General features: G+C 28.3%; 1 protein-coding gene across 1 annotated transcript in view; it reads left to right on the forward strand.

Annotated features, from left to right (window-relative positions):
- Positions 1 to 823: 823 nt before the first annotated feature.
- The window catches only part of LOC105622093 (vinculin), a 14559-nt gene continuing 6078 nt past the window's right edge, over positions 824 to 9304 (forward strand). The window contains exons 1-11 of the mRNA XM_012203526.1: positions 824 to 880; positions 3264 to 3371; positions 3633 to 3778; positions 3855 to 4131; positions 4260 to 4460; positions 4548 to 4788; positions 5025 to 5257; positions 6455 to 6821; positions 7026 to 7454; positions 8030 to 8121; positions 8240 to 8333. Of these exons, the coding sequence (XP_012058916.1) occupies positions 824 to 880; positions 3264 to 3371; positions 3633 to 3778; positions 3855 to 4131; positions 4260 to 4460; positions 4548 to 4788; positions 5025 to 5257; positions 6455 to 6821; positions 7026 to 7454; positions 8030 to 8121; positions 8240 to 8333 (2245 nt within the window). The remainder of the gene's footprint in view (positions 881 to 3263; positions 3372 to 3632; positions 3779 to 3854; positions 4132 to 4259; positions 4461 to 4547; positions 4789 to 5024; positions 5258 to 6454; positions 6822 to 7025; positions 7455 to 8029; positions 8122 to 8239; positions 8334 to 9304) is intronic.

The following is a 9304-nucleotide window of genomic DNA, read 5'->3' on the forward strand; positions in this document are numbered from 1 at the left end:
GTATCTAAAAGTTATAAAAGTTACAAAACTGAGTAAATTTATTAAACTCATGGATATTCCAATGAACTTGCTCACTTTTGTAATTTTAATTTCGTTTCAAAATATGCAATTAAATCTTTAAATTTGCAAAATAATTTTATAAGAAAGAAACTTTCTTAAGTTTCTTTTAAATTTTTTTAAGTTAAACTAAACAATTCTTCTCATGCATTATTACGTAATGTAAAGAAATGTATTTTTTAATATCTTTAAAATATTTAATTTTAATTATATTGTTGAAATTTAAAAGTAACACGAATATAATATAAGTATAGTAGAAAAGTATGTAAATATAGGGCGTGAATTTCTGTAACGTGGCAGACCAATAAATGCGCGACTTTCTCATGTTGTGACTCTTATTAGAAGGTTTCTTATTAGAAGGTTTAGTGTAAAAATAAACTAGAAAAATTACTTAACATATCATTGCACATGCTCTGATGCTTGACGCTTGACGTTCGCATATAAAAGCTTCCATTGGACTTGCGCCTTAAAAATGAACATCGAACGTCATCATGAAAAGGCATCTTTACACATTGTGCTACTCGGCTACTGTATATTATATACTGTGCTGTCTGACTCAAGAATCCAGAGTGCACCAAAGTGGTCAAAGTCAGTCAGATCGTGTGCGGTGGCTAACTCAAAGCGAATTAAATAAAGCAGGGAATGGGTGTCATTTAATCTTCTACTATTGATTAACTCGTGTCTTTTATCGTAAAGAGATCTTATATAAAGAACTCATCTTTCTCTTTTCGTTACTTTCACACCGTAATCTAAAAATCGAATAAAAATGCCTGTCTTCCATACCAAGACTATCGAGAGTATTCTCGAGCCAGTAGCTCAGCAGGTAATTTAAGTGTCAAAAGACTCATTTCTTGTTATCATTATTATCGAGATTATTGTCGAATTATTTCATTAAGAAATTCGTAATCTTCTCTGGAATTTCGGGGAATGTTATACATTAATTTAATTAACTGCGAAAATATAATTTATAAATCAAAATATATTTGAAAAAAAAATGATATGATTTCTCGTTGAGTAAACAAATGTATGTTTGTTATCTACAAAATATATATATATATATAACTTTTTCTATCTATGGCCTGATTTAATTGTTTATTATAGCCGTTTTAATACGTTCGTCGTTTGTTTGCTACAAAAATTGCATTTAATATTGGTAATAAAACATAACAAAAATTAACCATTTTTAGCTGATGTGACAGCTATTTGAGCTCATATTTTGACATAAGTCAAATCAGAGGATAACCTCGTTGTTTCATCTACAATGCTTTTTATAGGATTATGACATCATATTCTATATATAGAACAGGGCTGTTATACCTATCCTTCAGCATATCACACAGTTTCTAAAATGAAATTTAATCTCTTTGGCTGAGAGGAAAATCTTCTCGGCGTATTATTAATTCCAACCTGTCCAAATATGGATATGTTGGAGCATATAGTATCACATCATCTCCCACATGTTCCCACATATTAGAATACTAATGAATCAACTTTCATTTTACATTTTAATATGTCTGAATTTAAATATGTATGTATTTTTATAATAAACAGCAATAGTATTAATGATAACAAATAACAGCAATAATATTTTTTTTGTTTATGATTTTTTATACTTTTTTCACGATAATGAAATAACTAAATATATGTATAATGGAATTATTTGGAATGGATTCCAATTGGAATTATTTAATTATTCTCTATATTTCTATTGTATTTTCTAAAACGGAATAATTCAGATTGGAATCCATTTCGACTTATTTCATGATAGATGCTCTAAATATGCATATACATACATAACAAAAGTTAAGTTCTAAGCTTACTATCATGATATATGTAATTAATCACAAATATAAATTGAAAGCTAATTTTTTACTTTTTAATTAATTATTTTAAATGGAAAATTTAAGATATTTTTTAAAAAAAGATTAGTATTTTGATAATAATAATTTTAACATATATATTAAGTGGGAAAAAGTTCGTGGCGTTTTTTTCCGTTAAATGACGTTAAAAAACGCCACGAACTTTTTCCCACATCTAATATACATAAATAAAATTATAAAATAACATATAGAAACATATTAAAATATATTATATTTAATTGTATGATAATAATTCACACACACACACACACACACACACACGCGCGCGCGCGCGCGCGCGCGCGCATATACAGGATGACTTAAAATGTGATAAACCAATAACTTAAAAAATATGGAAAGTCTGAAAAAACATTTCAAACTAAAGTGGAACGGTTTTGAAAAGGACATACTTTTTTCTAGGTGGAGGCGTCAAAAAAGTCATCTTCACTTTTTTAAATGAAATTGTATATGATTTTTTTTTTATATATAAATGACATGTTGAAGTTTTTTGAATATCATTTGTAAATAAAGAAAATTTAAGTAAAACAGAATAATGAGTTCATTTTAAAACACTTATAAAAATGGGCCAAATCTATCCTTATATTCCTTTCTCCCCTTCTAGCAGGCAATAATACGAAGTGTCTTATAAGATCATAATGTGAAACAAATTGTAAATAAAAGTATGTAAGTCATAAACGTTCAAGCTGGATCTTTAGTGAAAAATTCTGTTAATTTATATACTCAATCAATAAATCAATTTTCAATCAATAAATAGGCACATAAAGTGCGTTTTTACCAGTTTTTATTTTAATACGTATACGTAGCATATTTTCGTTTTCTTTTTACGATTTTTTATTGATTGTTAGGAAAAACTTTGGCCTATTTTTACAAGTGTTTGAAAGCGTTCTATTTTATTTCATTCAAATTCTTTTTATTTACAAATGACAAGAAACTTCAACGTGTTATTTTTTGCTTATGATATCATGATTCCATAATGCATGGTCGCGGCAATTACTTAAAAACCTTAAAAATTAAAAACCTTAAAAATTAAATAAACAAATATTAATTAATATAAATTAATTATATACATGAGTAATATTTTATGCAAGGCTTTATAAAAAGTTTTATATAAATTTATAAATTTAAATTATGATATTTACATTATATAAATTTATAAATTGATATAAACAATATGACAGAAGTAAATAAATTTACATAATATGAATTCATAAATTTATAAATTTATAAAGTATAAAATTGATAAATTTGTATTCTTTTTGAATGTAAATTATTTAAAATTAACATTCATTTAAAACTGTTTTAATAATTATTATGTTTTCTATATAGGTATCAAGACTTGTTATTTTACATGAAGAAGCCGAAGATGGAAATGCAATGCCAGATTTGGGAAGGCCCGTACAAGCTGTTAGCATGGCTGTAACTAATCTTGTAAAAGTAAGTGTTTGCAACTAAAAAAGATAAAAAATGATAAAAATGATAAAAATGAGAAAAACTGAAACTTAAAGTTAAAAAGTTTAAAAAAAATACTTTTTATTCAGGCTCTGAAATTTTTTTGCTCGGATATGTATTTTCTGGATGCCATATTATTCTAGAATTTAGTTTTTGTTTTTATCTAAAAAATTTCTGTATAAAAATAACTGCAAATTTATTTAATTTTATTTTATTATATTATCTTGCATCTATTTTAATTTTTAGGTTGGGAAAGAAACTATAAACTCATCTGATGATGCTTTACTTAAACAAGACATGCCAGCAGCATTGCAACGTGTTGAAGGTGCTTCTCGTCTTCTGGAGGAAGCATCGGCAATGTTGAAAGAAGATCCATATTCTGGGCCTGCTAGGTAAAATTTTATGGTTTTTATATAAAATTAAATTTTTAAATATTATATAAATTTATGTCGCCTTTATTTTTTTAAGAAAAAAGCTTATAGAAGGCTCACGCGGTATTCTGCAAGGCACAAGTTCCTTACTTCTCTGCTTTGATGAAAGCGAAGTACGAAAAATTATACGTGAATGCAAACGTGTATTAGATTATTTGGCTGTCACTGAAGTTATTGAAACAATGGAAGATCTAGTACATTTTCTTAAGAATTTAAGTCCGTGCCTCAGCAAAGTATCAAGAGAAGTGAGTGCTCGTGAAAAGGAATTAACACATCAAGTACATCGGGAGATATTGGTGCGCTGCTTAGAGCAAGTAAGTATTAAGAAACTATACTTACATATTTTTTCAATTTTTATAATAATAAAATAATAATAATAAAGTAATATGAAATAATGTGTACAACCAGTGATTTTAAATATTAATGCTTAATACATTTGCAGGTGAAAACACTCGCACCAATTCTAATTTGTTCTATGAAGATTTTTATCCATATCATTTCACAAGGTGGAAAAGGTGCAGACGAAGCAGCAGAAAATCGTAATTACTTGTCTGGAAGAATGTCTGATGAATTGAATGAAATTATTCGGGTATTGCAATTAACAACATATGATGAAGAAGAATGGGATGCTGATCAATTAACTGTAATTTATCTTGTATTTCGTTTAATGCAATTATGCAAACTTAATTAACAGTAAGATAATAAATGTGTTACATTTTTATTTCATTAGGTATTGAAGAAGGCTCAAAGCGCTATAGAATCCAGAATACGGGCGGCTTATGATTGGTTAGACGATGGATTGGCTCTAAGAGGTGGCGTAGGTGAAAAAAGTCTTCGCCAAATAATAGAACAGGCATCGCGTTTGGCGGAACATTATCTATCTCCGTCGCAGGCAGAACCCATATCTAAATTGGCATCACAAATTGTCACTATGACTGATGCTCTTTGCGAGCTACGCCAAAATGAGAAAGGTAATTTACGTCGTACAATTGTACTGATTACGTCGTACAATTGTACAATTGTACAATTGGCTGAATTTCATTGAGTATCAAAAAAGAAATACAATAAAAATTATAGATTTTCAGTGAATAACGGAACGCAATCTTTATACCATGTTTATTCTTATTAAAAAAATGTTACATATGCATTTATACAAGAAATTTGATTTTGTTTAACTAATCTATAAAATGTATATGTCTATACAAAGGCACTACACCTCAAGCGGAAGCCTTAGCACGCAGTATTAAAGAGAAATTAAATGAGCTCCGCGGGTTGATAGCATCTGCTTTGATAGCAGCGGATAAATCGGGAACTGCGCAAACAGCGCACACAGTGGCAGGTCGATTAGAACAAGCGAATAAATGGCTTCTAAATCCACAACATGATGACAAGGGGCTCGGTAAAAGAGCTATTGCTTTAATAATACACGAAGGAAAGAAGGTATGATGTAATCATCTCCTGTCGAAACAATTATTTCGGTCGTATTAAATATTTACTGCATACATGATGTAAATATAGTAGCACATTATTATCGTTGATTTTTTACATAATATTTAAAAAAAGTCATATTTATTCTATAATGCTTGATATCTTCAATGCTGCGCATAGAAAGAATGAGCAACCTATAGCAAATGTGAGTCTGTAAATACATTTTGTTATTTTTCCAACATATAATGTTTATTATGAATGTTTATTATAGCTGAGAATCATATGGAGTATTCCAAATATCATAAATTTTAACATGACAATACAATTTTTCTTTATAGACAAGAATGATTTCAGTAGAATTTTTAAATATTTTGCTAATCTGCGTGTGTGGTATAAACAAAAATTCTGCTAAATAAATAAATTTCAAAGTTTTAATAAAATTTTAAATTATGATTCTACAGGTAACTTTTTGAAGCTCAGTTTAAATATATTTAAAATCTTATAAAATTAAATTTCATATATACAAATTATTTGATAAATTTTTCATACAGGAACAGAATAAATCAAACTGAGAAGAAAAGTCCTTTATCATTTTACAATATTCGTAATCATAAACAAGATATTAATTACTAAAAATTGTCGAAAATTAGCCTTCAATCATTTTTTACTCAAATATTAATTTTACAGAAAAACTGTAAGAGCTCTAAGAATTTTTTCAGAATTTTTTAGTACTGCATTTTCCTATTTTTACCAACATGAAAAAATATGGTATTAAAAAATTCTGAAAAAATTCTAAAAAAATTCTCAGAACTTTGTGAGAAGAAAATTAACAATTTTTGTCTTACAATTTTTCTGTAAAGTTGATTAATTTGAATAAAAAATATTTGAGTAAAAAATTATTGAAGACCAATTTTCAGCAATTTTTAACAATTAATATCTTGTTAACTATTATTGCGAAAATTGCAAAATGATAGAGGACTTTTCAGTTTAGTCCATTCTGTCCCCGTGCGAAAGATTTATCGTTACTTATCAAACACTTTGTACATATTTTTTATATAGCATACACACTAACAAACAACTATATCTATTCTAAATTATCAAAAATTCATTTTTGAAAAAAAATTTGCGATGCTTGCAATGCTCCATGCATTATTATTTTTTGATTTCGTGTTCTTTATTAATATTGACAACTTTATGTTTGGGTAATAGGTGGCCGAAGGCTTGCCAGGTATACACAAAGCGGAAATTTTGCAATTATGCGATGAAGTAGACAACTTATCTCATCAACTCGCCGACCTCTGCGCCCATGGTCAAGGCAACACTCCACACGCTCAAGATATTGCGCGGCAGCTATCCCACAAACTCTACGAATTAAAGAACAGGATACAACAAGCCGTTGTATCTCGCGTCGTTGAGGACTTTATTGACATCACTACACCTTTAAAGCAATTCACAGATGCTGTTTTAACTCCTGCAGGCACACCGGGACGTGAACAAAATTTTAATGACAAAACATGCGCATTGCAGACGTTCTCAAATAGAGCGGCAAAGACTGCAAGAATGGTCGCAGCTGGCGGTATGTAATATCGTATATTTGGATATTGTACAAAAATTTTGTATTTTTTAAAAGAAAAAAGATTTGAAGAGATAGCAGAAACATAATCTAAGATAGTCTTTTTTTATAAAAAGGACTATCTTAGATTATGTTTCTGCTATCGAAAAACTTCGTTTTTATTTTTTCTTTTCCTTCTAAATGATTAAATTCATCGCATTGTTGCAGGAAGTGGAGGAAACAAGAAATTGGCCGAAGCTCTATCCGCTAGTGCTTCACAAGTGGAATCCTTAACACCACAACTGATCAATGCCGGACGGATTCGCATGACTTATCCGGACAGCAAAGCCGCGGACGAGCATTTTGAAAATTTGCGGCAACAATATGCGGAAATTATGCAACGGGCACGAGCATTGTGCGATGAAGCCACCAATAGTGGCGATTTTATCAAAATTTCTGAAGAGCAAATGCAGAAGCATTCGTTCCTTTGTGAAGAAGCGATCGCTAAGGCCTTACCGCAGAAGATGGTTGATAATACAGCATCTATCGCACGTCTTGCAAATCGAGTTATACTCGTAGCAAAACAAGAAAGTGATAACAGCGAAGATCCTGCCTTTATACAAAGAGTAAATCACGCTACCGATGTTCTTCAAAGCAGTACGTTCTATTTATATATATATTAATACTTTCCAATTGTTTAATAATCTTACAATTATAGTAATAATGCAATAATAATAATTAATTATAATTAATATATAAGATAAGATTAATTATCTTATAGATAAGAGATCCGGTATTCATTAACTATAAATCCGGGATTCATTAACTATAAATGCTCATAATTCAAAATTTATTACTCTCGACATTTTAGTATTAGAATTTTTGTCTCAAATGATCTCAGGAATCAACCCATAGATACTATATGTATGATTGTTAAACATATATTTATGATTTTGGTTCAACAAAGAAAAATAATACGAATTTGGTTCAATAAAAATAAATTTAAGGCTCCTAAGTATTTATAAATGATATGCAAGAAAAATCAACATATTGCTATATGACATTTCTTGCTTACGACGTCACGATTCAATGTAATTAGTATTCAGGAATCTTTTTTAATTCAACAAAGAAAAATTAAAATTTAAAAGGAGTGAAATTGAATACAAAACTTGAAGAAAGTTTTATTTACAATTTTTTTGTATATTTAATTTATATTATGTTATATCTAATAGGCGTTGCTCCAATGGTCCAAGATGCAAAACTGGTAGCAATGAACATCCATGACAACACTGCCGTATCACGTTGGAGAGAAAATAATCGTGCAGTATGTATCTCTTATTTGGCATATTCCATAAAAATTTAATGTGTATTTAATATATATGTATATTACATATATATTAAACAGATATTCAATATGTATTTTATTATGATTGTGTTTGTAGTTGTTAGCCAATGTTGGACAAGTTCGAAAAGCTATCGTAATCCAGCCAGATTTAGTGCCGCCTCTAGAAATGTCGCAGTTACATATCAATGACGGTAAGTTTATTTTTTAAATTTGATACACACAAATATTCCTAAAAATGATAAGCCTTTTTTAAAGTAGAAGCCAAAATCAAATTGGTTTAGTAATCATCTTTTAATAATTAATTGACATATTATTTTATAAAAAAAGAGAGAATTAGTTTGTAAAAAGGTAGTAATTAATTATTAAACTTATTCTTTAATTTTTAAATGAAACGTTATATATAGTGAGATCCAAAAATCCCGGAACGACTAATTATCTCAGAAAGTATGATTTATTAGAAAAATATTCAGACAAAGTTTTAGTTTCAAAATATCTATTTACTGATCTTATCATTTTTATCTTGAGTGGCGTTCCCAATGTTAGATCATATTAAAGCATTTTAACATAAATTATGCATTAAGCATAAAGTTAAATAAATAAATGTAAATATAAATATAGCCAATAATTGCATAGAATAATATTTATAATAGTTATCAAATTTAGTATTCAATTTTTTTAATATTTACTTAAATCAAATTATAGTGCTTCTTTTCATACAATATTATTTAAAGAATATATAATAATTTTTATGTAATGATATAAAAATAAATCTTTAAATAAAAGAACATGTCATATATATTTAGGCAGTATAAATAAAATATATAAAATATGGAAAATGAAATGCATAATATCAATTATGCATTTAATAATAAATGATAAGGAATAAGTTGGAATAAGTTTGTTGAATATATCTTTTACAGATCAAATTCCAATCCGATATACTTATTCCAAAGATAAAGGTATCTGGTTTTACATGATATATGCATGGCTGTGTGCAATATAATTTTACAAATATATTTTATCTTTGAAGCTATATAATAAAGATTGATAAAGATTATATAATTTAATATTATAAACAAATATAAATGTGTGTGTTTATAATATTTATATGCGTGCGTGCGTGCGTGCGTGCGTGCGTGCGTGCGTGCGTGCGTGCGTGCGT

The sequence above is a fragment of the Atta cephalotes genome (genome assembly GCF_000143395.1).
Source record: "Atta cephalotes unplaced genomic scaffold scaffold00039, whole genome shotgun sequence".
Taxonomy (NCBI): domain Eukaryota; kingdom Metazoa; phylum Arthropoda; class Insecta; order Hymenoptera; family Formicidae; genus Atta; species Atta cephalotes.